Raw genomic sequence first — 25640 nt, 5'->3', positions numbered from 1 at the left:
CTTTTTTGTTTTGTCTTTCATAGAAAGCTACTGTTCAGGTTAAAATAAGATACCAGTCATATTCATTTCATTGTGTGAAGAGAAAACAAGACACAGGGAAACCAAGTTAGTGTTGCGAAGGAGGTTTTCTTCTCGCCCCTCCCCCAGACGGTAGCCAGAACTAGAAGGGATGGAGTTTCTCAGTGAAGTCACCATTTCTCTCCGCAGAGACCACGTGCACCTGGCCACTGTGTTCCAAAGCCACACGAGGAGGAAGGACCCGGTGCGTTTTTCTTCGTAGTGTTCTTGTTCTCCAGTACTACCTCGTACTAGACAGCAGCGCTTCCCAGCTGCACTGTGGTTGTGTCCCTATGCAGTGAGTATTTATTGAAGCGTATTACACGCCATCTTTATCACTAATGGTGGAAATTTTTTTAAAAAAGCAACACTTGGCTTTTCAAGAAAATCAAAACTAATGAGAGATAGATGGGTCAATTACTGGTTTATTCAGCTGATGCTTACTGAGTGCATACTGTGTGTCTAGGCCCTGGAGCTACAGCTACGAGCAAAGTAGTGCAGACAGATGATAAAATGATTCAGAACGGTGTAAGCACCATGAAGAAACAGGGACAAGGTCACGGCCGGCGATCTGGACTTCATGCTAAGCAGAAGCCTGGAAGCCAGCTTGACTTACAAGTTTGAAAGCTCACTGTGTCTGCCGGGGAGGTGGTGGTTGAAGGTAGCCAGAGTGAAACCAGGGACAGACCCGCTGGACCATCTCCCTGGTCACAAACAAGGGAAAAAACCATCCTTGGGGGTCTTCAGATCCCAGCTCAACAGCCTTAGGAGGCTTTCTGACTGCCGCCCCCTAACTTAAAACGGGCACTCAACCTCCCCCTCCTTTTCTCAGCCGCTCGGCCCTACTTCCTCTAACCGGGCATCCATGTGCCCATGTATGCCCCCTGCTCCCTAGGCCGCAGGTCCTGCCAGGGCAAGGACAGGACGTGCTTGGTCAACGCAACAGGCAGTTAAGTGTGCGATGAGGGGGTGGGTGGGCAGGGGAGGAGCGGACGGACGGGTGGATGGAAGGGTGCAGGCGAACGTAGGAACGAGCGGAGCCTGGCGCGCACGTGACCGCGGGCGAAGGAAGCCGCGGGAGTGCGCAGGCGCGGGCCGGGGGCGTCGCGTGCAGGTCCCGCCTCAGCCGCCGCTGCTTCCGGTCCTCCAGCCCTCGCCCCGCCTGCTCGCGCCGATCGGCCGGCGCCGCGCCTGCGCACTGGGTCCAGACCGGCCGCCGGCTTGCGTCGGGTCGGGTCGGGTCGGGTCGGGTCGGGTGGGCCGGGCCTACCCTCAGCCGTCGCCGCTCTCGTCCCCTCCGGCACTCTCTGCCGTGTCGCCCGGCCGCCGCGGTGAGGGCCCGCAGCCTGTCCGCGCCGGGGCGGGGGCGGGCGCTCAGGGCCGCGCGGCTCTCCTTCGGCCTCCCCGCCCGCCCGTTGCTGCAGCGTTCCCCCGGTCCACCTCCCCCTCAACGCCCCCGTGACCCTCGCCGCTGACCCCCGTCCCGCCGGCCCCGGGAGGCCGCTGTCCGCGGTGCTGACGCCGCGGGCGCCGCGTGTCTGGAGGGGCCGCTGGTCGGGGTGTCCCCGCCCCACACCCGGGAGGCAGAGTGGAGTCCGGGCTGCGGCGTCTCCTCGGCCGGCCCCGCCGGGGCGTCTGTCGGGCGAGGCGCCTCGCCACCCCTGCCCCCGGAGGCCTTTCCCAGGACGGAGAGCGAGAACGGCGCTCAGCTTTGCTCTCAAGCCCGAAGACCGCGCGGCCTAGCAGACACTTCACAACCCGGCCCCAGAGCCGAGTGAGGATCCCTTGCTCGCCGAAAACTGCTTTGGCTACGCGCAGCTCGCAGCTCGCGCGCGAAGCCCCAGCTCCCAGGTCTGTTCCCGGGCTTCACGGGGCTGGCGTCCGCCAATGACACGTGAGAACGTGGAGCACCTCTCAGCCCACGTGACCGCCTTCCAGTTGTGGTGTTGGGTCTTGATGATTACTGGGTGCTTGGTGCGTTGAGTGGGGATGCCCAACGCCTACACAGTGACACAGGTATTGCGCACGCATTTCTGTAACCTTTTGCCAAGTAAATAGGATGTTCGTTTATTTGTAAAAGTGTCTTCTTAATGTTCACATCAAGGTAGCCAGAAAAATACGACTTTTTCCTTTAAAGGTTGTCAGCTAAACCGGCTCCCGCAAAAGTGGAAACGAAGCCCAAAAAGGTGGCAGGAAAGAATAAATCTTCAGACAAAAAAAGGTGCAAACAAAAGGGAAAAGGGGAGCAAAAGGAAAACAGGCTGAAGCGGCTAACCAAGAGTCTAAAGGTGTACCCTGCAGAAAATGGAGAAACTAAAAACAAGGACAGCCCAGCCTCTGTTGACGCAGGAGAGAGAGAAGCCAAGTCTGATGAGTATCACACACCTGGTCCCTGTCTCTCTTCCTGCACAATCCAGAGGATTTTTTTTTTTTTTTGCACAGTATGCGGGCCTCTCACTGTTGTGGCCTCTCCCGTTGCAGAGCACAGGCTCCGGACGCGCAGGCTCAGCAGCCATGGCTCACGGGCCCAGCCGCTCCGTGGTATGTGGGATGTTCCCAGATCGGGGCATGAACCCATGTCCCCTGCATCGGCAGGCAGAGACTTTGAACCACAGCGCCACCAGGGAAGCCCCAGAGGAATATTTTTATCAACTATTTCGTAAATGACAGTTTTTTAGTAGCTCTAGAAACATTTTTAAAAAGGAGGGAATCCCCCCTCATCCCATTTTTTAAGTGTAAAAAAAATTTTTTTTTAAGAGGTGAAATCATTCGCTGGTTATTTATTTTTTGGTACAACCAGAAAATAGTGGGATATTGAATACGGGAGGCTTTGACTGTCTTCGGTGTCAGCTTAACGTTCCATAGATGGGGGTTGCTTTTATATTCTGTAATACAAAGCATACTAAATGGCAGTTTGGAGTCAGTTGTGCATTTAATGTCTTGAACACTTTTTTTTGGTAATTTTTATTAGAGTACAGTTGCTTTACAATATTGTGTTTATACTGTACAGCAAAGTGAATTAGCTATACGTGTTCATACATCCCCTCTTTTTTGGATTTCCTTCTAAGTTAGGTCACCAGAGTAGAGTTCCCTGTGCTCTACAGTAGGTGCTCATTAGTTGTCTATTTTATACATAGTATCAATAGTGTATGTGTGTCAACTCCAATCTCCCAATTCATCCCACCCCCTGACCCCCAACACTTTAAAATACTTCTCGTCCCATGTTCTTTTTGGCAGAATTTTTCCTGAAGCAAACCCCTCACCCCTTGATCTTGGCTCTCCTGGTCAGAATTCTGTGTGCTCTGTAACATCTTTGGTCGTGGTGGTACAGTTCTAGTAACTTTGTTCATGTGCTGTGAACGATTGACAATTTGAGTATGTACAGTATATGATATTAAATCGTGAATTAGTGGGACTTATGATGGAACAGCATATCAATATTTGAAGATATTGGTACTTGCTATCCTGTTAAGGAAAATTTGCCTCCAAATTTTAAGCTGGAAAGTCACTGGAATAACTGTTTAGAAAAGAATAACAACTACATGATTTTTTCGATTTTTGGTACGTATGTTAAAAATTGTGTGCAGGGACTGCCCTGGTGGCGCAGTGGTTAAGAATCCGCCTGCCAGTGCAGGGGACACGAGTTCGAACCCTGGTCCAGGAAGATCCCACATGCCGCAGAGCAACTAAGCCCGTGTGCCACAACTACTGAGCCTGCGCTCTAGAGCCTGCGAGCCACAACTACTGAGCCCGCGCACCTAGATCCTGTGCTCCGCAACAAAAGAAGACAACACAGTGAGAAGCCCACGCACCACAATGAAGAGTGGCTCCCACTTGCCGCAACTAGAGAAAGCCCACACGCAGCAACGAAGACCCAACGCAGCCAAAAATAAATTAATTTTTTTTAATGCTTAAAAAACCTTTTTTTCCTTCAAACTGAGTTTGAGAATTCTTCTGGATAGAAATTCTGTATTGGATCATGTAATTTGAAAAACTTTTAACTGTTTCCCCTGGATTTGTATGATGTATTATGATGGAAAAACATGAGATCTGAGCATCTTATAAAATACATTTGTCTATAAAATACATGTACTTTATACAAACATATTTAGAAATAGGGAATCACCTATATCCTGGGCTTTAGTCCCAAGTTGTGATGGAGTGGAGGGGCTGAAGACACCAACTGCCTCTTGGCTCAGGCAGGGTGTTCCCCTCTCATCCTCAGTTTCCTTGGTGTCAAATAGGAAGATGGTGGAATTGGTCTGGTGGTGTTCTCATGAATAATCACTGAGGGATGGGAAGCCATTAGCACATGTCTGAGCCCAGAGGACTGGCCTTGGAAAATGTTAGCCTGGCTGGAGGAACCCTCAACTCCAGGCCTCGAGGAACTCCAGCCAGCAGCCCCCAGAATGTATGCTCATGACAGAAAATCACAGCATACACAGTGAAGAGGCCTCAGGAGTGAGGGTCAGACTCACACCTGTAGAGACGTTAAGATACCAGAATTGCTGGATCTAGAATAAGAAATGCAAAATGTATTTCATATGGTTAAAGAAACAAAGGAGGAAATAATAAGCATGGAGGAGAAACAAGGGGTCACCAGAGACCAAGCAGATTAAAAAAAAAAAAAAAATGAGGGCTTCCCTGGTGGCGCAGTGGTTGAGAGGCCGCCTGCCAATGCAGGGGACACAGGTTCGTGCCCCTGTCTGGGAGGATCCCACGTGCCGCGGAGCGGCTGGGCCCGTGAGCCATGGCCGCTGGGCCTGCACGTCCGGAGCCTGTGCCCCACAACGGGAGAGGCCACAACAGTGAGAGGCCCATGTACCGCAAAAAAAAAAAAAAAAAAAAAAAGAACCAAATAGTTCTTCTAGAAATTAAAACAATTGAAATTTAAAACTTAGTGGAAGTAATCTCAATCCCTACCTCACACCATATGCAAAAATTAACGCAAAATGGATCAGAGACCTAAATGTGAAACAGTTCTGAAACACAGGAAAAAAATCTTTGTAGCCTTGGGTTAAATTAAGATTTCTTAGCTACAACGTCCAAAGCACAATCTGTAAAAGAATAAAAATGAAAAGTGGAACTTTATTAAAATTAAAAACATTTTTGCTACGTGAAGAACATTATTGAGAGAATGAAGAGCCACTGGGAGAAAACATTTGCAAAAGATGCGGCCAATGAAGCACATGTAATCAGGATATACACATAAAAGAAAAAGCACGTCTCCTTGACTCCCGACACTTCTGACACCAGCTGCGTGGGGGTCTCCCACACCCAGCAGTTCTCCAGGTCTCCGTGACATGGACCGGCTGTCCTACAAGAGCCCAGGTCTGATGCTGACTGCCCGAGGCTAGCACAGAGCCTGCAGGCTAAGGACCCAGCCCCACAGACGACCCCCTTCAGATGCCAGTTACAAGTGCCAGGTTGTCACCTGTCCTTCTGACCAACCAGCTATAAATTGGAGGATTCCATGACCCCTCCTTGGGTTGGATCATCCGCTAGGACGGCTCACAGAACTCAGGAAAAGTTTACTTACTAGGTTAGTGGTTTATGATAAAAGGATATAACTCAGGAACAGCCAGATGGAAGAGATTCATAGGGCAAAGTGTGAGGAATGGAAGTGGAGCTTCCTTGCCCTCTCTGGGCACCACTCTCCCAGAATCTTCATGTGTTCACCAACTGGGAAGCTCCCCCAAACCTGTCCTCTGGGGTTTTGTGGAGGCTCCGTTACATGGGCCGGACTGATTATCACCTCAGTGTCTACCCCTTCTCTGCTCCCCAGAGGATGGGGGGGGGGGCGGTGAGGCTGAAGGTTCCAAGCTTCTGATCATGGTTTGGTCTTTCTGGTGACCACCCCCCAGCCAGGAGCCCACCAAGAGTCACCTCACTGGAACAAAAGACCCTCCTGACACCTCTGCCACTCAGGGGATTCCAAGGGTTCTAGGAGCTCTTATCATTTCACAGTAAAGAATTGTCAGAGGGCTTCCCTGGTGGCACAGTGGTTAAGAATCCGCCTGCCAATGCAGGGGACACGGGTTCGATCCCTGGTCCGAGAAGATCCCACATGCCGCAGAGCAACTAAGCCCGTGTGCCACAACTACCGAGCCTGCGCGCCTAGAGCCTGTGCTCCGCAACAAGAGAAGCCACCACAGTGAGAAGCCCGTGCACTGCAACAAAGAGTAATCCCCACTCAACACAACTAGAGAAAGCCCACGCGCAGCAACAGAGATCCAACGTAGCCAAAAATGAAAATAAATTTATTTTGTTTTTAAATTGTCAGGGGCTTCCCTGGTGGCGCGGTGGTTGGGGGTCCGCCTGCCGATGCAGGGGACGCGGGTTCGTGCCCCGGTCCGGGAGGATCCCACATGCGGAGCGGCTGGGCCCGTGAGCCATGGCCGCTGGGCTTGCGCGTCCGGAGCCTGTGCGTCCGGAGCCTGTGCTCCGCAACGGGAGAGGCCACAGCAGTGAGGGGCCCGCATGCCACAGAAAAAAAAAAAAGAATTAAAAAAGGGGAAAAAATTGTCAAAACTCCATAACAAGAAAATAACTCATTTTTGGAACTTCCCTGGTGGCGAAGTGGTTAAGACTCCCAATGCAGGCGGCCCGGGTTCAATCCCTGGTCAGGGAACTAGATCCCACATGCGTGCCTCAATTTAGAGTTTGCATGCCACAACTAAGGCGCTGGCAAACTGCGACTAAGGAGCCCATGAGCTGCAATTAAGGAACCCACCTACTGCAAGTAAGGCGTGGTGCAACCAAATAAATATTTTTTTTACAAAAGAAAGAAGACTCATTTTTAAAAGTGGACAAAAGATTTGAACAGACACTTCACCAAATAAGCTCTAAGAATGGCAAATAAGCACATGAAAAGATGTCAGTATCCTTTCATTAGGGAAATACAAATTAAAACCACAAGGAGATATAAGGACACACCTATTAGGCTGGCTAAAAAATGAAGACCTTGGCTAGTGAGGATGAGGAGCAGCCTGCTCCCATGCTCTGTTGGTAGGCATGCCAAAGAGTAAAGCCCCTTTGGAAACAGCTTGGCAGTTTCTTATATATTTTACTTAAACAATCATTTACTCTCTGACCCAGCAATCTCGCTTCTCACAGTTTACACAGAAGTGAAAACACACATCCACATAATAACCTGTATGCAAATGTTTATAGCACCTTTATTCGCAATCTCCCCAAACTGGAAGCAACCCAGTCATTCAACTGCCAAATGGAGAAGCAAACCATGGCCCCTCCGGACGATGACATGGCACTCAGGTAGCAGGACCAGGCTGCTGGTGCTCAGACAGCAAGGGGAATCTCAAATGTATTGTGCCAAAGAGGCCAGACACAAAAGGCTACATACTCTGTGATTTCACTTATATGACGTCCTGGAGACGGCAAAACTATAGGGTCAGACCATAGCTCAGGGGTCTCAGGGGTGGGATGGGGGCGTGGGGGGAAGGACTGACCTCAAAAGAGCCATTGGGGATTTGGGGGGTGATGGAAATGTCCTGTTCTCGATTGCGTTGGTGATTACATGACCACAGGTTGTCAACACTCATAAAACCATACATCAAAAACGGTGATTTTGGGGCTTCCCTGGTGGCGCAGTGGTTGAGAGTCTGCCTGCCGATGCAGGGGACGTGGGTTCATGCCCCGGTCCGGGAGGATCCCACATACCGCAGAGCGGCTGGGCCCGTGAGCCATGGCTGCTGAGCCTGCGCGTCCGGAGCCTGTGCTCCGCAACAGGAGAGGCCACGGCAGTGAGAGACCCACGTACCGCAAAAACAAACAAAAACACATGAAATCTGTTGGGGGAATGGAGCGGGAATAAGGATTCAGAGAGAGGAGTATGGGGTGAGCATCCAGTCGTAGATGGAGTATTGGATGGTACCCGACAGTCCCCTTATTTGCCTTTTCATGGCTCTGTCGTGATGCTCTGGGGGTGCGGGTTCGCAGACACGGCACGTGTCCAGAGCTGCGGCCGTGGCCTCGCCATCCTCCTCCCCTGTCTCTTGTACCAGGAGGCGTCGATGTGCCCGGGGGAGGAGAAGCTGGCAGGCCACTGCACCCCCTTCACACACTTGCCAGGGAACGCTCCCAGGAGCACCGGTGGGCACATTCTAGACGCTCTTCAGCAGGAGGGAGACTTCGCTGCACCAGAGAATGGCACCTCCCCTCCAGCCTTGTGAGAGGCAGCACCTGGGGCTTTCCTGGGTGACGAGACCTGCAGGTGCCTCGCTTCCCATCCTTGCCCCACGTGCCCAGGGGGGCGAGGGCAGCAGAATGGTCGCACCAAGGCCACGCTGTCATCTGCGTGCCTCGGTGCTCATGGGCCGGCCTGGCCGAGAGGTCCCCCCAGGAGGGCCGAACAGCCAGCCCAGGGCCGTCGGACGACGGGCACAGCTGCTGGACCAGTGGGTCCCTGCCCGGCCCTGCTCCGTCCTAACCCTCGGGGGGATGCGGTGCCGGGGTCTGAGGTCCCCCTGGAGCCTCTGTGAGCTCAGTTCCTGCCAGCACAGAGCACCTGTGCCCGCCCTGCTGCGTGTGCAGTGGCAGCAGGGATGCCTGCGAGGCTGGTCTGCCACATTCGCGCCCCCTTCACTCTTCCCTTTTTTCTCCGTTTTATTGAGATACCACTGACACACGGCACTGTATACGTGTAAGGTGTGCACGATGATCTGACTTACACATCACGGAGTGATTATCACAGGAAGTTTAGCGAACGTCCCTCATCTCACACAGACACAACATTAAATAGAAAAAAAATATTCTCCTTGTGGTGAGAACTCAGGATTTGCTCTTCACAGCTCTCCTACACATCATGTATAACCTACAGCAGTGGTAATGATATGTCACGTTGTACGTTACATTCCTAATACTATTTATCTAATAAAGGGAAGTTCGTGCCTTTCGACCGTCTCATCCAGTCCCCCTGCTTCTGCTAATGACAAACCTGATCTCTTTTTCTCCGAGTTTGTTTTGCAGTATGATTGATTGGCTTACACGCTGTTAATTCCTGCTACTTCACTCTTCTCTGAAGTCTTCTTTTCCAGATAAATGCCCAGCAAGTCGCTGTTGAAACCTAGCAGCAAAGTGACCTGCACACCGCAGCCTGCCTTGAAGACACCACTACCACCTGTCTCCCAGATGCCCAAGGCCCCAGAGACCCAGCAGGTGCAGGGTAGGCCCTGTATCTCCAAAGTGAAGGGCTACAGCAGGCAATGTCATTTCCTCCTGGGGTCGCTTTGCTACTCCCGAGGCCCCCCCCCCCTCCTTGGAAGTGAGGGGCAGGAAGGCTCGGGACAGGCCACAGCCGAGGTGCTACTGCTCGGTCTCCCTCAGCAGTGGCAGCACCTGTGGCCCCCACGTGAGTGGCTGCATGCTCCTGGCCCCCAGCCTCCACCTTGAACCTCTTCCCAGAACTTGTGGGCAGGCTCGGGGCCACCGCGCACACTGCAGCTTCTCTCCTGTCCCCACGCGCCTGGCCACTCCACAACACTCAGTAAAGGTGACATCGGAATTCTCTGTTCTGCTGGCATTTATCAATATTACAAAACTTCAAAAGGCTCAGCTGTTGTCTTAGTCACCTGCCTGGGCCTCTTCCCGTCTTCTGACACAAGCGTGACTGAATGTAAAGAAAAAGGCAGGCTGAGGAGGCAATCTGGTATTTCCAGCAATCCTATCACCCAGGGGCACGTGTGTTCACTATTTTTTAAATTTTTATTTATTTAAAAAAATTACTTATTTTTGGCTGCGTTGGGTCTTCACTGCTGCGCGCGGGCTTTCTCTAGTTGCAGCGAGCGTGGGCTTCTCATTGTGGTGGCTTCTCTTGTTGTGGAGCATGGGCTCTAGGCACACAGGATTCAGTAGTTGTGGCGCACGGGCTCTAGAGCACAGGCTCAGTAGTTGTGGCTCCTGGGCTCAGTAGTTGTGGCTTGTGGGCTCTAGAGCACAGGCTCAGTAGTTGTGGCCCTGGGCTCAGTAGTTGTGGCACATGGGCTTCGTTGCTCCGTGGCATGTGGGATCTTCCCGGACCAGGGTTTGAACCTGTGTCCCCTGCATTGGTGGGCGGATTCTCAACCACCGCGCCACCAGGGAAGAAGTCCGTATTTGTTTTTAAACAGATGCTTTACTGAGATACAATCCACAGACCGGGAAGCCGCCTCTCAGAGGCCGTGCATGGCTGTGCCATCCCCCCGGGTCCCGTGCGAAGCCTGGACTGAAATGGGAACGGGTTCGGTACGCAGAGTGCGTTCACGGCCCCGAGAGGCCCGGGCTGGTGCAACCCGAGTCCTGGTCTGCATGCTCTCCCGTAAGCTGCCCACTCCGCCCCATGACGTCCACTCAGGCGACAGCGAGCACACGGGACGCCAGGACTCATGGCGGTTATTCTGCCGACACGAGGAGCCGCGGTTCATTCCCGTTAAGGCTCTGTCAACATGAGTTTTGGAAACAAGGCTTTCTCAGGGACGGCAGTCAATGCTCTGAAGCCTGTTTCCTGGACACTCGTCCCACACGCGCGGTGACTAATCGTGAAGTATAGCCGCGATGACCACGCAGCGCATCCTCCGGTCTCTGTGACGCCTCGCGGGGAACGGCTACTTAGCGGCCGGCCATTCACCCCAACAGCGAGGGACCCAGGGCCACCTCTCCCACACAGGGTGGTGGCTCACACTGTTAGAAGAACTGATTTCCTGAAGGTACCTCAAGGCCGATCCCCAACTTACAGCCTAACGCGTGGCAGATGCCACCCCATCAGTTCCGGGGGAGTGTAAACAGTTTCGCTGGAGACTTGTTTCCAGAAAGACCAACCGACAGGAGGCTGACCTTGTGCCCCCTGGAAGATCTCAGGCCTGGGCCAGAGCCTTGTGTCCAAGGGGCCGGGCCCAGGGCAGCGGCGCGCCTGGGGACCGAGGCTCTCTCAGCTGAGGAATCCCCGTCTCCTGCTCATGCGTCTGGCAACCAGTGCTCAGGATGCTTCCAGAAAGGAGGCGGCTCTCCCACCAGGAGGGGAGAACCCCTCGCCGGTCTGTCCCGAGCCCCGGCCTAGGCTGCCTTCTGCTTCCGCTCCTCCTGCGGGGGTGGCGGGGATGGGTGTTGGCAGGCGCCACCCTCCCCTCACTCCCTGCGGCTGGCCCTGCCCTCCACCCCCGAGGGCAGAGACGCCCCACGCCCACGCCCCCTCGGAAAGTGAGTGCGGCACCGGGCCCCTCCGCGCTGTGGGCCTCCCCTGCCCGTCGGCCTCCCCTGCCCGTCTCCTCCCTCCAGCTCGGCTGTCCCGAGACGCGCCCCCACGGCGCCTCACCCTGACGGCCCTCTCCAGCTGGCACAGGGCCTCCCGGTACCGCGGGACCAGCGGCTGCAGGAGTTCACTGGGGGCGTCGTGCCGCTCCAGCCCGGGCACCCCGCCTTCCCTGAGCATCCGGACAAACCTCCTCTCCTGCGGGGAAGGAGCACGTGAGGGGAAGAGGCTCCGGCCCAGCCGGGGCCCCCAGGGCAAGCCCGGGCCCCACCTCCTGCTGAGACCGCCAGGCTGACCTGAACCTCGAGGAGCAGCGTGAAGGCCTGTCCGGATTTCCCGGCGCGGGCGGTTCTTCCAACCCTGAAACGGAGCACAGCCTCCTCCAGAGCCGTGGCCCCCAGCCCCCGAGGGCTGTTGGGACCAGGCTTTCTCCCCAGGCCACACCATCCCCAGACCCAGGGCCAGTCCCGCACCGGTGCACGTAGGTCCGCAGGTATTGCGGGGCGTCGTAGTTCACCACCAGCTGCACGCCCTGCACGTCGATGCCGCGGGCCGTGGCGTCGGTGCTGATGAGGCTGGCGGGACACAAGGGGCCATGGGCCTTCCTGAGGCCGGGAGCGGGGACACACGCCTCTTCCCGCCCTGCTGCGGACGCCGCCACGGAGATGGGGAGGGCCCGAGGCGCCCTTCAGGAACCCAGGCTGACACCGGAGTGAGCGCCCTCCCCGGAGCAGGACCCCGGCCTGTCTCCCCAAGTACTCACAGCTGGATCTTCCCCTGCTGAAACCGCTTCAAGATCAGCTTCCTAGAGCCAGGCCCATAGCGGGAGGAGAAGTCGGCCACGCGAATGCCCCCGAAAGCCTGGACCAGCAGGAACAGCCTGGGCGGGAGAGGCCAGAGCCGGGTGGGCTGGGGGAACCACCTCCTCTCTCCTCCGGTCCCCGCACCGTGAGGGCCTCACCTGTGGGAGTTCTCGCGGGAGTTGGTGAAACACAGAACCCTTGAGAGATTCATCTCCGTAATCAGGTGCAGGACAACCAACGGCTTGAGGCGGAGGCTGCAAGGCACGTAGCGATGCTGCGGGGGCGGCGCAAGGTTGGCCACAGCCAAGGGCCTGGACGCGCCCCCTCCCCCCTCCAAGTGCCCTGCTCACCGTGAGCCCCGCAGGGAAGGTGTACTTCCCGCCTGAGTCCCCGTCCCCGTCCACGTCGGGGTCTCTGGGGCCCCCGTGCACCGACCCCGTGGAAAAGAGCCGGGGCCGGTAGAGGCCGAGCTGCTGCAGCTTTTCGGGGTTCTGGGTCAGGGTGGCTGAGAAGAGTAGTTTCTGCAGTGGCATCTGGGGGCAGCAGACGCTGAAAGGGGAGGGGACGCTGGGAAAGCAGCACAGCCCAAGCAGCCCGCCCCAGCCTGGCGGGAGAGCGTCTAAGACGGGGGACAGAGAAGGGGACCAGCTCAGGGTGGTCCCACTGGGCGCAGAGCAGAGTGCAGGGCCCGGTACCTGGCTGCAGTCACAGCTCGGGGCTGCGTTCTCTGGAGCACAGCAAAGGGGTCCCTAGTGCCCTCACTGGGAAAGGCCGCGGCCACCACCCGCGGCAGCCAGGACTGGTGCATGCTGTCTATCACGCGGTCGGCCTCATCGATGACCTGCGGGCCGGGGGGCAGAGGGGGCCGCGGTCAGCCTCGGGTCTGGGCCCGGGCCTCCCTCCATGTGGGCCACCTACCAGGAAGCGGAGGTGCTGGAGGCTAAATCCTGGGGTCTGCTCGATGTGGTCCACCAGGCGGCCAGGGGTGGCCACCACGATGTCTGCCAGGCATCGGAAGCCGTCTGCTCTGTGGAGCGGAGGGCGGCTCAGGACGGCCGCCTTGCACTGACCCCCCCGACACGGGGACCCTGTGGACGGCAATGCTCCGCTCCCCGGGGCCAGATGGCTACGACGCGGCTGCACAGAGCGGGCCCACCTCTCGGAGGAGCCCACAGACCGGAGGGACCTACGTGTCCTGCACGAGGCTCTCCTGCTCCTTGGCCAGCGACTTCTGCCCGGTGACCAGGGCGACCCGAAGAGGAGTGGCATCTGTGTAGACGCTAAACACTTTGCTCACCTGGAGGAGAAGCAGCCATCACCAGCGTGACCTGAGGCCCCGCGCCGCAGTGACGAAGCCCCTGGGTCTGCCCTCCAGGCACGGGCCCACATACCTGCTGGGCCAGCTCCTTGGTCGGCAGCACAACCAGGGCCCGAACCTGGCACACGGCTCGCCGCAGCAGGGCCTGCGGGGAAGGACCACCCCCCGCGTCAGCCTGCCGCCCGTGTCAGCAGGGCCGCTCCTGCCTGCAGACCCGCCTGGAGGGCGAGGGCTCCCTGCGCTCACCTGCACCACGGGGATGACGAAGGCCAGCGTCTTCCCGCTGCCCGTTGGGGCAGACACACAGAGGTCGCTAGGCCGATAGCCGCCTCTGCTTACCAGAAACCCGTTGGCTGCGCTCTCCAGGAGAGCGGGAATCACTGCTGCCTGCACTGGACAAGGAACGGCGAGACGCGCGTCACGTCGGTGCAGGGACACCCAGTACTAGCCCAGGCACCGGAGACAACCGCCTCCCTGTCTGTGACCTCTGGGCTGGGCCCTCACTCAAGGTCGGCACCTGAGCCTCCCGGAGCGCTGAGAGGCTGGAGGTGCTGAGGCCAGGACCACACCTGCCACTGGACGTGTGCACAAGCTGCCTGTGTGGGCAGCTGCTGAGCGATGGCCTTGCACGGTTCTGGGAGAAGATGCTCTGGAAGGAAACCCTGCTCGCACCCCCGCCCCACCTGCGCAGGGCAGGGGCACCTGGAAAGTAGGAGGAGATGCCCTGAGCCCGCAGCCTCCTCCGCAGGTCCGGGTGGACTTCCGGGATGTCCTCAATAGACACCAGGCCTTCTGTGACATTCTTTCCAACGCAGCTTGGCTCAGCCAGCCACGCTGGCAGGAAAGGCTGGACCTATCACAAAGGGAAAGAGAAAGAGACAAGGTGAATACTCCAAAACCCGCCAGGCCAGCAGAGCAAGGCCCCGTAAGCCAAACACTCAAAACACTCAGGCTGAAAAGACTGCAAGAAAGAGGCAAGCTTTCTAGCTTCTCCTAGACCGCCCCCGTCTCCCTCTCCGTGAAGCCTTTAAAGGGCGTGAAAAATACATACCAAAAAGCGCCACTCCCTGAGCCAAACCACCCAGGGGCTCACCTCCGCACCTAATAACACCCATGCTCCGGACTACACCGCAAGGTGCCCGTGACCTGGCACTCTCCTGCCCGCGCTTTTGTTTGCTATCACTGGCTCTGCGCCAACCATACAAACCCTCTGTCGTTTTACACTCCAAGCTCATCGCTTCCTCCGGGCCTTTGCCCCAACTCGGCCCTCTCCCTGGCACACACTTCCCTGCCCCCACCCCACCTTAACCAGGCTGATGCCTGTCTTCGGATTCCAACTCAAAGTGGACCTCCCCAAGGACACTCTGCCCAGCCTCCCTTATTCTTCATGATGAGGATCACTGTCCAGACATTCTTTAGCTCACGTACTCGACTACTGAAATCTTATGCTAACGTGAATCTGCACCTCGCTCAGGAACCTGGTAGACCGGGTAGACCTGGCAGGACCTCTCATTTTGTTCTCTAGGTTGCTGAGCACAGCGGAAGATCCTTAACTGTGCACCAAGGAAGCGAAGCTGTTTGGAGGAATCTCTGTAACAGCAGCACGGAAACAGAATCAAGCCGCCGGTTTCGGAAAAAAAAGAGAAACTCTCACAGTTGAAAGGAAAAGTGCCGAGTTTGCACAGAATTCAAACCGTAAACAAGGATGCTAAGACATCAGCGGTCGGCCGGCTCAGGCGTTCACTCACGGAACACAAACCATACACCCATCAGGCGCAAGCACCGTCCTCCAAGCCGTCCCACGAACACAAGCCGCGGTAACGACAGCCACCCCAGCGCTTCAGCCTCCCCCCCCGGGCCGCTCACCTTTGGCGCCTTGCTCCTCCCGAAGCCCCCGAGCACCAGGGCGTGGGCTGGGGGACCAGAGGCCTCTTCGGGGGGCGGTCCGCCCTGGCCCTCCGGCGACCCCGCGGCTTCGGCGCCCACGCTGTCCCCCGCCGGCGCCTCCTCGCTGCTCTCTGCGCGGTAGAAGCGGGGGCGGGGCGGCACGTCACCTCCACGCGGTCCCGAGTCCCAGGGCCCCGCCCCGCCCCGCGAGGCCCCACCTGCGCCCGCGTCCTCATCCTCGTCGTCCGCCTTCCGCCGCTTGCAGGGAGATGCGTGCGGGCTCCCCGGCGCCCCGCCGCTCTTGCGCCTCCGCGTTCTGCGCGGCCGCCGTCGCCGCTTCCCCGCCGCGTGCGCGGTCTGCGCGGCCTCCGCGGGCTCCGAGGGCTCTTGCTGTGGTGGCTGCTTCTGCAGCTGCCGCTCTCGGGCCCGGCACCGCAGCCGCTCCAGCAGCGCGCGAGCCCGGCCGTCCGCCTCGGCCTCGGCCTCCGCCCCGGCCGCCTCGGGGCCCGCGTACCGCGCAACGTGGAAGAGCGCCATACCGCCCGCCGCGCGCCACTCCGGCCCGGCGCGCCGCGATGACGGCGGGGCGGGCGCTTACGTCATCAGGCGCAGGCGGTGACGTCAGTGGCGCGCCGGGAGGCGGAGCCGGGGGGCGGCTGGTTTGGTCTCTGCCGCGTGGGGCGGCGGCATGGAACTGGAAGCCGGTCCTGGGGGCGCGCGCCGGGCGCTGGGCCTCCTGGTGGAGGCGGTGCTGGCAAACCGAGGCAAGGCTAACGCCGTGTTCGACATCCTGGCCGTGCTGCAGGTGGGGGCCCGTGGGGAGCGGCGGGGGTCGCGGCCGGGTCCCGGGGTTGGAGACCAGAATGGGGGCCTTCTCGGACTCGGACCAGGTGGGGCTTGGGTTCGGATGCGGGCAGATAATTGCAAAGCGGAGTTCAGGACTCTACTGGGGGTCTTCACCAGTCTCGCAGGGCTCCCAGGTTGGAGGGTCTGGTGCGGGGTTTGGCAGAGGTGGGATGGGAGGGTCACGCGGGCTCAGGGGTGGGGTGGGGCTGGGGTCCTGGTCGGGAAAGGGGGCAGGGGCCACAGCTCCAGGCGGGGCACCCCGCGACCGCCATCTCCCCGCAGTCTGAGGACCAGGAGGAGATCCAGGAAGCGGTGCGCGCATGCAGCCGACTTTTCGGGGCCCTGCTGGCCCGCGGAGAGCTGTTTGTGGGCCAGCTGCCCTCTGAGGAGATGGTCATGGCAGGTCAGTGTCCAGGAGGGCCTGGTCTCTGACAAGGTTAGAGGGGGATCTTGCTAACATGGGATGAGCCCCCACAAAAAAACTCCCTCATAGGCCATGCGGGTCGGTGGGATCGGGAGATTGTGTTTGGGGGAAGGGGTGGCTCATAGGAACGTTGAAGCCAGGTGTAAGTAAAGGTGGGGTGGGGTGTGACTGTTTGTTTTGTTTTGTGCCTCTTGTGGGATTTGATGTTGCGTATCGTTGACTGTTAATTCCACGGAACTTTAGCGTTACGTGTCTCAGTCTTGGCGCGTCTGGGTCTTGGGGTGAAAAGAGAGAGGATCCTGCCTGGGGGAACGTGCTGGTCTTGCCCCAGGTCTGGAGCCATAGTGACTCGTTTTCATTCATTCCTCGGCTGGGCTGAGTAGAGGGCAGAGGGGTGGGGTGGGGCTGGGTCCCATCTGGCGTGTGCGGGCATCGGTGTGGGCTGACCGCCCTGCCCCACCTGCAGGGTCCCGGGGGGCCACTCGCAAGTACAGGGTGTGGATGCGGCACCGGTACCACAGCTGCTGCAACCGCCTGGGGGAGCTCTTGGCTCGCTCCTCCTTTCGGGTCAAGGTGAGTCTGGGCGGCTAGCCTTGCTTGCCCGCGCAGCGCGACCCCAGGCTCTCCACGCAGCAGGGGTCTGCGAGGGGTCTGGGGCCGTGGCTGCAGGTGCCGGTCCAGGTGAGGGTGCTCTCTCTTTCTGTGGCTGGTTCCTCTGGGTGTGGCTGTGGCCTTCCTGTCTCCTGATTCTCACAGGAGCTTTATTTTGTGGGTATTAAGGCCTGAGAGCCAGGGGAGCTCTGTGGGCCTGTCTGCAGGGGTGACGTATGGCAGGAGCCTCGCGGTCCCTTTGCCACCCCTCCTTCTAGGAGCTGGCTCTCAGCACGCTCATGAAGTTCGTAAAGCTGGAGGGCGAGCACCCCCTGGAGAAGCCCAAGTGGGAAGGCAACTATCTGTTCCCCCACCAGCTCTTCAAGGTGAGGCCCAGGCTGCCCGCTTGGGGGTCTCCCTGGCTGCCTGTGGGTTGTGGGGTTTGGGGGGACTCTGGCAGCCCCCCCCTTAGACTCTGCTATGTGAGCTCCACTCCTGGGCCGCCTGTCCTGGGGGTCAGAGAGGTGCTCACCGCCTTGTTCCTCCTCACCCCCAGTCGGTGGTAGGAGGCCTGCTCTCTCCAGAAGAGGACCACTCCCTGCTGCTCTGTCAGTTCCGGGAGTACCTGGAACACGACGACATCCGCTACCACACGATGCAGGCCGTGGCGGATGCTGTGGCCCGGACTGCTGATGGGCGCCCTGAGGTGAGCCGCCTGGGTCCAGGGAGGATGGGGGCGGGGGGGTGACGGGCACGCGGCGTCCAGGTGCTCAGGCCAGGTCTGCGGCAGGTCCCCCTCACTTTTTGGAACAATGCCTTCACGCTGCTGTCCTCCGTGAGCCTGCCCCGCCAGGAGAGCGCCCCCTCCAGCTTCTATGTGAAGCACGCGGGTAAGCGCCGGGGCTGGGAGGGCGGGAGGGCAGGGGCCCGGCCTTCTCCCGTGTCAGGTGACCGCTTGCTTTATCTGCAGAGCTCTCGGACAAGTGGAAGGTCGTTCATCTGAGGGTGAGACGCCCTGGGTGGGTGGTGGTTTCCCTGGGAATCCCCCGGTCCTGGGCCAGCGCCCCCTTCCTGGCCTCGTCAGCCACCGGGGTCACAGGAGGCCCCGAGGGCCCAGGCACGGTTCCCGGAGGTCAGGGGCGGCCCGCCCAGACCTCTCTGGGGCTGAGTGTCGTTGCCAGGGTGGCTGTGAACACAGGGCCTGTGGCCGAGAGGGAGGTGTTCTCTCGCTGGGGTTTCTTAGGCCCTGGCTCCGTACCGGAGGCAGGAGGAGGGTGGGCAGGATTGGGAACGTGGGGCACGTCCACCCTGCCGCTGCCCCGCAGGAGCACAGGAAGGCCTTCCAGCAGATGTGGCTCGGCTTCCTCAAGCACCAGGTAGGGGTGCGGGACGGACCCCAGGGCTGCGCTTGGGCGAGCAGGGCGGGCCGCACCCGACCTGACCTGCTGCTTCCGGCAGCTGCCTCTCCGCGTGTGCAAGAAGGTGCTGGTGATCATGCACGACTCCATCCTGCCTCACCTGGCGCAGCCCAGCCTCATGATAGACTTCCTCGCCCGCGCCTGTGACGTCGGTGAGCAGGGAGCACCTGGCGGGCCCGGAGCCAGGGGCAGTGGGACTGGGGTGCGGGGTGGGGGGCGCTCTGCAGCCCCGGGCCAGGCAGCCGGCGGGGCTGTGACCAGCGTCCCGGGGCGGGGCTGTGCCATCGGGTTAGGCTCCACAGCTGCGCGTCTGTCTGCAGGTGGAGCCGTCAGTCTCTTGGCTTTGAACGGACTTTTCATCCTGATTCATAAGCACAATCTGTGAGTGTCCGCCGGGTCTGAGGGCTTTTCAGCTCTGCCCGTTCATCCGTGACCCCGGCCGGGATTCCTGGCCTGTTCTGTTTGTGGCTCTACCCCGACACGTGCTCCGTCACTCACCTCACTCTCCCAGGGAGTACCCTGATTTCTACCGGAAGCTGTATGGCCTGCTCGACCCGTCTGTCTTCCACGTCAAGTACCGGGCCCGCTTCTTCCACCTGGCCGACCTCTTCTTGTCGTCCTCGTGAGTGGGGGTGGGGCTGGGGACACCTGGCCTGCCTCAGAGCCGCAGGGCTGCCTGGGCCCCGCCCGTCCTTGTGGGGCTGCGCCGCGGGCCAGGAGGGGAGCTGGGGGCTGGCACGGAGGGGTGGAGTCTTACACCCCACCCCCACCCCCATCCCCCGCCCCAGGCATCTGCCTGCCTACCTGGTGGCTGCCTTCACCAAGCGTCTGGCCCGCTTGGCCCTGACGGCGCCCCCCGAGGCTCTGCTCACGGTTCTGCCCTTTATCTGCAACCTGCTGCGCAGACACCCAGCCTGCCGCGTCCTCATGCACCGCCCCAGGGGCCCTGGTGAGTGCGGCCGGAGCCCCTGGGGGGCCTGGCCAAGAGGCCAGCACACGGGTGCAGGTGGCAGACTGGAGCCTGGGTCTCGTTCCTAGAGCTGGACGCCGACCCCTATGACCCCCAAGAGGAGGACCCTGCCCGGAGCCGAGCCCTGGAGAGCTCCCTGTGGGAGCTGCAGGTGAGGGCGCCCTGCCTGCCGGTCACTCCCTGGGCTTCCTGGAGCCACCCCACCTGGGCGCTCCCCCTCGGCCACCCACCCAGCCCCACCTGCACGCCCCTGCCAGCATCTCTGCCACGTCCCCAAAGATCCCACCTTGCCCTGTCACTTCGGTCACCCAGGGGAGCCTTTGCCTCCGCCTGTCCCGTCCCTGGCCTGCGGAGGCGGTGGGATGGTCCCCTGCTCAGTGCTCCCTGTGCCCCTCGCTTTGCCCACGAGGGGCGGTGACATCCCACGTGCCCCTCCAGGCCCTCCAGCGGCATTACCACCCCGAGGTGTCCAAGGCCGCCAGTGCCGTTAACCAGGCGCTGTCCGAGGCCGAGGTCAGCATCGCGCCGCTTCTGGAGCTCACTGCCTTCCAGGTGAGGCTGTGAGGCGGGCCGGGGGCTGGGGCAGTGAGGGCTGTGCAGTATGGGGTGCCTGACCGGCCGCCTGTCCCCGCCCTCCAGATCTTCGAGCGGGACCTTCAGAAGAAAGGGCCCGAGCCGGTGCCGCTGGAGTTCATCCCGGCCCGGGGTCTGCTGGGCCGGCGGGACGACCTCTGTGCCCAGCACTTCACGCTGAGCTGACCCTGCGCGCCCCGCTGCCCCCGACGGACGGTCTTGTGGGAAAGCCGCTGCGGGGGGCTGGTGGGCGGGGGTCTCAGGAGGTGCAGGTCCTTCACCTGTGCCCCTGGGGCTGGGGTCAGAGCGCCAGCGGGGTGCCCTCCCGTCCACCTGCCGCCCCTCCACCCGCCCACCCTGCTGGCCTCACCGGAGGGTGCTGCCCGGGGCCCTCCCTTCCCTGCGGCCTGGTGGGGAGGGGTGAGGTGGGGTATGGGGGGCGCTGCAGGGCAGCCCCTGCTTCCGGGGCCTCAAGTTACAAGCGCGCCAGGTCGTGGCTTCTGTCGGCCTCCGCGATTCCCCCGCAAGATGCGCCAGGCCCTCTGCATCGCTGTGCTTCCTGACACAGGGCAGCAGCGAGAGCCTCTCTGCTGCAGTTAGACTGTGACGTGGGAGTGACGGGGGGGGGCTCTGTGCCCTGGTCAGTCTCCGTGGGGAGCACAGAGAGGGGCACGAGCTCTCTGTGCCCGGCCAGGCCCTACTGAGGTCACCTTTGTCCCCAGAAGCGCAGTGAGTCCGGGGGTGAGCGTCTGCCCCGTCGAGGGGTTACAGGCGGGGCCGGTCTGTTCTTCCACCCCCTGAGCGGAGTGGGCCAACAGCCCGGTTGTTGCCAGAGTTACCTTTTCGAGGTTTCTTTTCTGCCAAAGGTGCCGGGTTTTCTGAAGGCTCTGGCAGTGACCCCGTTTCCTTTAAAAAACCCACTCGGTCCAGCACACGCCTGGCGCTGGCACACGCTTGGCCAGGGCTGACGAGGGCATGGGGGTGGGGCAGCCCACAGGGAGATACTCGCTGCCCCCTGCAGCCTCCTGTCTGTGCCCCGCTCCTGGCCCCGCCCCGCCCCTGCCCCTGGGGAGCAGGGTGGGAGCTCGAGGCGGGCGCCCTGGAGTCCCAGCAGGGAAGGGTTCCGCCAGACTGGTGTCCAGGTGCCCCCCACCGGCCCGGGGTCCCAGTGCACCCTGCTGGTAGCAGCACACCACGCGGCCCCGCTGCCTGTCACCCGTCTTCCCCTGAGCAGCAGGGGATGCTCGTTACTGACCTGGAAACCGCCTTGTCCCTGGGACGCAGGGCTTGCCTGGAGCGGGGGGCGGGGGTGGGTGGTCTTGAGAGAGCCTGGCCGTCTGGCACCAGGAGTGTCCAGTGGACCAGAGGCCGCCGTGGCCTTGTGCGGGGATGCCACGGGGCAGTGCTGGATGGCCCGAGGCCTCCCGCTTTTCTTGAAAAATGCCACTATGTGAAAAAAATTACAGACTACAAAACACTTGAACAGGTTCTGTTGGTCTTGTCTGGATTCGGCGTCCTGCGCTCCTGTAGGTATTTGCTGTGGCCCATAGCCGTGCTGGTGCCCGAGCAGCTGCACTCTGCCATGTTTGCCCTCCGGCAGGTCCCCATTTCCTGTCCTCTGGCCCTGGTTGTCCGTGGGGGAAGAGGGGTGAGCGTGCCCTTCCCAGCGGCTGTGAGGTCGGCTGAGAGGCTGCATGGTGGGTTGGAGGTGAGAACTGAACGGGGGCTGGGGGCACCGCTGGGGCTCTGCCTGTCCTTCAGGAGCCTGAGGGGTGGCCGGGGCAGCCTCCGGGGCACATGGGGCTGACTGCAGGGCTCCTGCCTCCAGGGGAGGTACAAGCTCAGACTTTCAAGGGCTTTGGAACCACCTGGGATCAAATAAGGTGTCTACGTGGGCGGGCGGAGGGAAGGGCCTCGGGCAGGTGTACCTGAGGGCGGAGGACAGCGGCTCCCTGGCCTGCACCAGGAGACCATCCTGAGCCGCTTGTGGGCGACCCCCTCTGAGCCCAGAGACCAGCATGCAGGCGCTTAGAAAGAGTAAACGTGTATATGTTTAAAAAAAAAAAAAAGGCACCCGCGAACCCGCTACTGGCAGCTTCACCCCTCTGACGGCTCCCTTGGAGGACGAAGGGGAAGCCAGCTGCCCTTTGCTTAATTAAAGCCCTGCCCCAGTTTGTTTGTCCTTTGTAAATTACAAAAGCAGCAGGAGCCTAACCAGGAACTCAAGTGAAAGGGCGGCGTGTGGGGAGACGTGGAAGCCTGCCCGGGCCCCACCCGTAACCCCTGCCGCCACTTCGCCCACACACACCCTCATGCTGCCCGCGTGGGGGAGAGGCCCGGTGCACCTGCCCAAAGCCTCCCTCCACCTGCCCACGTAGACGTCTTGTTTGTGGCACGGGGGACGCTGTCGTTTCCTAGGTCCAGTTTTCACAAACTGCTTAAAAAACAATTTCAGACACAGGATGAATACCTTTTCAGCGTAAGTATGCCCCGTTTGATATTTGAGATGCACTAAATTTTAAAAGTTAAAGTGAAATCCATAAAACATAAAGCTAACCACTGTAAAATGCATGATTCAGGGACTTCCCTGGTGGCACAGTGGTTAGGAATCCGCCTGCCAATGCAGGGGACATGGGTTTGAGCCGTGGTCTGGGAAGATCCCACATGCCGCAGAGCAACTAAGCCCGTAAGCCACAACTACTGAGCCTGCACTCTAGAGCCCGCGAGCCACAGCTACTGAGCCCGTAAGCCACAACTACTGAGGCTGCGCTCTAGAGCCTGCGAGCCACAATTACTGAAGCCCGTGCGCCTAGAGCCTGTGCTCTGCAACAAGAGAAGCCACCACAACAAAGACCCAGTGCAGCCAAAAATAAATAAATTTATAAAAATGCATGATTCAGTGGCATTTGTGCATTCATGACGTGTGACCACTGCCTGTATATAGTTCTAGAACTTTCTATCGCCCCTGAATGGTGTGTACCTTGACCTCTCCTGCTTCAAGATGAGGCCCATGGGAAGGTGTCTGGAGGCCAGAAGTCCCCACAGGCCTGCTCGGGGCCCCATGGAGTGGTCTCTGCCATCGTCTCCCTCCAAGGCCGGGTGGCCACTCAGAGCTGGGTCAGCCCCAGGCCTCCGGCAGGAATCAGAAACCTGAGTGGATGCGCAGAGCCAGGACCCCTGGGTGTCGGCGCCTGGGCTGGGGTCTGTAAGAGGGAGGTGCACGCATTCTGGGCTGCCAGCCTGCCATGCCCACCCCCGGGAGTCTGGCGTCTGGTGGGGGATTTAACCTGGTTGGAATTGAGGGCTGGCCTTTGGCTCCGGGAGGGACCCGAGGCCCCGGGCGTCCTGATGGGAGCGCCGTCTGCGGGGCTGCGTCCTGTCAGAGTCCCCGATGGGGGTCACGGCGGGGCTTTGGGCTGAGTGGCATCCGCTCCCCCTCCGGAGGGGCTGGACACTGGGGGCCGCCACGTGGGTCCCACAGCCCCGGTAAGAACGGGACGCCGAGGCGGGGAGCCCCCGGCGGGCAGCACCCCGTGCGTGTGTTGTCACACGTCAGGGCCCACGAGGAAGACACCGGACGCTCGGGGTCGGGGATCTCCTGGGTCTGTGAGGCTACTTCACGCCCCCGCCCTGCAGTGAAGCAGGACCGTGAGAACAGAGCCCTAAGGGGGCTCGGGTAGTCCTCCCGGGGGTTTGTCCAACCCGAGGGGATCTCCGGGGCCTTGGACTTGTCGTCGGTGTCAGGGTGGGGATGGTCTTGAGTGTGCATGATGTTGGAGGGCCCCTGAGAAAGAGGGTCCCTGCACCTGCCACCCCACCAAGCAGTAAGGGGGTTGATACCCCCCTGTGATGAGGGTCCGGAGCAGGGCGGGAGGCACCTCCAGAGTAGAAAGCTTGGCAAACGGTCTTGGACGGGGCATCCAGGATCCCCAGGGGCAGCGGGGCAGGCGGGAGCCTCATGGTGGGGAAGAGAGGACCGGTGGGGTCCTGCGTGGTCTCCAACCGCACGGAGGGGACGACGGGTCTCTCGGGGCGCCAGCGAGGACAGGTAGTGCCCTGCGTGCCAGGGGACCGCCAAGTCCTTCCCAAGTGACTTGAGGCCAGGCTCCTCGCAGGGATCTCCGCCGTGGGTGTGCCCGTCCAGGCGGCCTGGGCCCTCCCTCCGTGCCTCACTCGCTCAGGGTGACGGTGGTTTCCTTGCTGCCCATCTCAGGGCAGCCCGCCCTCCCCCTGACTCAAGCACTGCTTCTCTGTTCCCGGCACCTACACCTCTGTCCCGACACCACTGGGGAAAGGGGGACCCCGACCAACAGAGATCTCATTTCTGCCACATCTGGAGCCGGAGCTTGAAGTAGAATTTCAATCCTGCAGCAGAAACACAGGGACGCGGTGTTTCCTGCACGACCCGTGGTCCTGCCTCTCAAGGGACTGAGACCCAGTGAGCCAGGGACATGGGGGACCCCTTCCTGCATCTGCGGCGGGCCCCCGCTGACTGCCCCGCTGCACGATGCCAGGGCTCCAGGACTGTCGGGTCTGGGGTTTCAGAAAAGCTTGGAGGGAGGGCGGGGGTGGCCCGTTGTCGGGGGGCTGCCTGCTGTGTGCCCGGGGCGCCGTCCCCCGGTCCTGCTGCACAAACAGGCCAGCCCTGTCTGTCCCTCTGTCCCCTGTCTCCCTGTCTGTCTCTCTGCCTCCCTCCAGGAGGTGAACGGGGCTGTTGGATGATTAAGTCATAGTCACACGTGTAACGAGGGATGTATCACGAGACGCAGAGAACACTCTCCAGCTATAGGAATGCTCAAGCATTTAATTGGCATTTAGCAAATAAGCTGCAGAGAACTGGATGTCAGAGGGGTACCTCCTGAAACATCAGTCAGGACGTAGACCTTGGGGAATGGGCACCCCCATCAGGGCTTCCCCGCTGGGCTGGGGGCACGGGGTGGGGGGCAGCAGCTGGCCCCCTGGCACTGAGCCGCCCTCCTCCGTGCGGCACCCTCCGTTAACGGAAGCCTCCCGGGGCCCCACCCCTGCCCCCAGCTGGTCATGGCCTGGTGAGGTCACGGCCTCGGTGCCACCGGCTGGTGCTCCGCTCTGCGCTCGGGAAAGTTGCCCGGCCCCTTCAGGCCTCAGTCCTCTCATCCACAAAGTGGGCGGTTCCAGGGGCTGTGGCTGCGAAGGAAATCAGTCCAAAGCTTAGAGGCGTGAAACGACTACAACATCGATTTCGCTCATGAGCCTGCAGCCTGCGCAGGGCTTGGGGGGGACAGCTGGTCTCTGCTCGCCTCGGCAGGAGCTGGGGCGGCTGGAACGTCGGGGCTGAGCTCCCCTGAGGTCTGGGCTGTTCTGGGGTCAGAGCCGGAGCCATTGAGGTCGTTAAGTACGGCGTGTCAGAGGTCAGAGGAGGCCTGGACCACTGACATTGCTTGAGGCTTAAAGGCCTGCCAAGACAGACGTGCCAAAATAGGGCAAAATGTTTTTTCTCCACACAATTCATTTGTGCTCGTTATAAAA

At 60.1% G+C, this 25640-nt stretch overlaps 2 protein-coding genes and 1 long non-coding RNA gene across 3 annotated transcripts; 2 read left to right on the top strand and 1 right to left on the bottom strand.

Annotated features, from left to right (window-relative positions):
* Window positions 1-9580: 9580 nt before the first annotated feature.
* On the bottom strand, window positions 9581-15847 carry DDX51 (DEAD-box helicase 51; the record flags this gene model as incomplete). The annotated part of the gene is made up of 15 exons (XM_082640472.1): window positions 9581-11133; window positions 11366-11500; window positions 11599-11662; window positions 11776-11877; window positions 12066-12182; window positions 12264-12379; window positions 12456-12654; window positions 12801-12946; window positions 13024-13132; window positions 13296-13402; window positions 13497-13568; window positions 13670-13815; window positions 14126-14276; window positions 15290-15441; window positions 15529-15847. The coding sequence occupies 15 exons, from the start codon at window positions 15845-15847 to the stop codon at window positions 11107-11109; spliced, it is 1962 nt and encodes a 653-aa protein (XP_082496598.1). The 3' UTR covers window positions 9581-11106.
* A 65-nt stretch (window positions 15848-15912) lies between these two features.
* Window positions 15913-21615, top strand: NOC4L (nucleolar complex associated 4 homolog). The gene is made up of 15 exons (XM_082640473.1): window positions 15913-16115; window positions 16439-16559; window positions 17047-17153; window positions 17450-17557; window positions 17728-17877; window positions 17962-18061; window positions 18142-18176; window positions 18497-18547; window positions 18630-18741; window positions 18910-18970; window positions 19101-19211; window positions 19378-19538; window positions 19628-19710; window positions 19998-20111; window positions 20199-21615. Exons 1-15 carry the CDS (start codon window positions 15999-16001, stop codon window positions 20316-20318), a joined length of 1551 nt encoding a protein of 516 aa, XP_082496599.1. The 5' UTR covers window positions 15913-15998; the 3' UTR covers window positions 20319-21615.
* Window positions 21616-21823: 208 nt separating this feature from the next.
* On the top strand, window positions 21824-22888 carry LOC309814919. Its single transcript, XR_014295776.1, has 3 exons — window positions 21824-21840; window positions 22588-22611; window positions 22712-22888. It is a non-coding gene; the product is annotated as an uncharacterized lncRNA (long non-coding RNA).
* The last annotated feature ends 2752 nt before the right edge of the window (window positions 22889-25640 follow it).

The sequence above is a fragment of the Mesoplodon mirus genome (genome assembly GCF_964341445.2).
Source record: "Mesoplodon mirus genome assembly, chromosome: 13".
In the NCBI taxonomy this organism is placed as follows: domain Eukaryota; kingdom Metazoa; phylum Chordata; class Mammalia; order Artiodactyla; family Ziphiidae; genus Mesoplodon; species Mesoplodon mirus.
The sequence above is the reverse complement of the archived record's forward strand: the minus strand, read 5'-3'. Positions and strand labels throughout refer to the sequence as shown.

Bases quoted from the DNA above. Each gene is read 5' to 3' on its own strand.
- NOC4L (XM_082640473.1), top strand. From the start codon at position 15,999: ATGGAACTGGAAGCCGGTCCTGGGGGCGCGCGCCGGGCGCTGGGCCTC. The intron at 18,177-18,496 runs GTGAGACGCCCT...GCTGCCCCGCAG, and splicing joins GGAAGGTCGTTCATCTGAGG to GAGCACAGGAAGGCCTTCCA. The intron at 18,742-18,909 runs GTGAGCAGGGAG...GTCTGTCTGCAG, and splicing joins CGCCCGCGCCTGTGACGTCG to GTGGAGCCGTCAGTCTCTTG.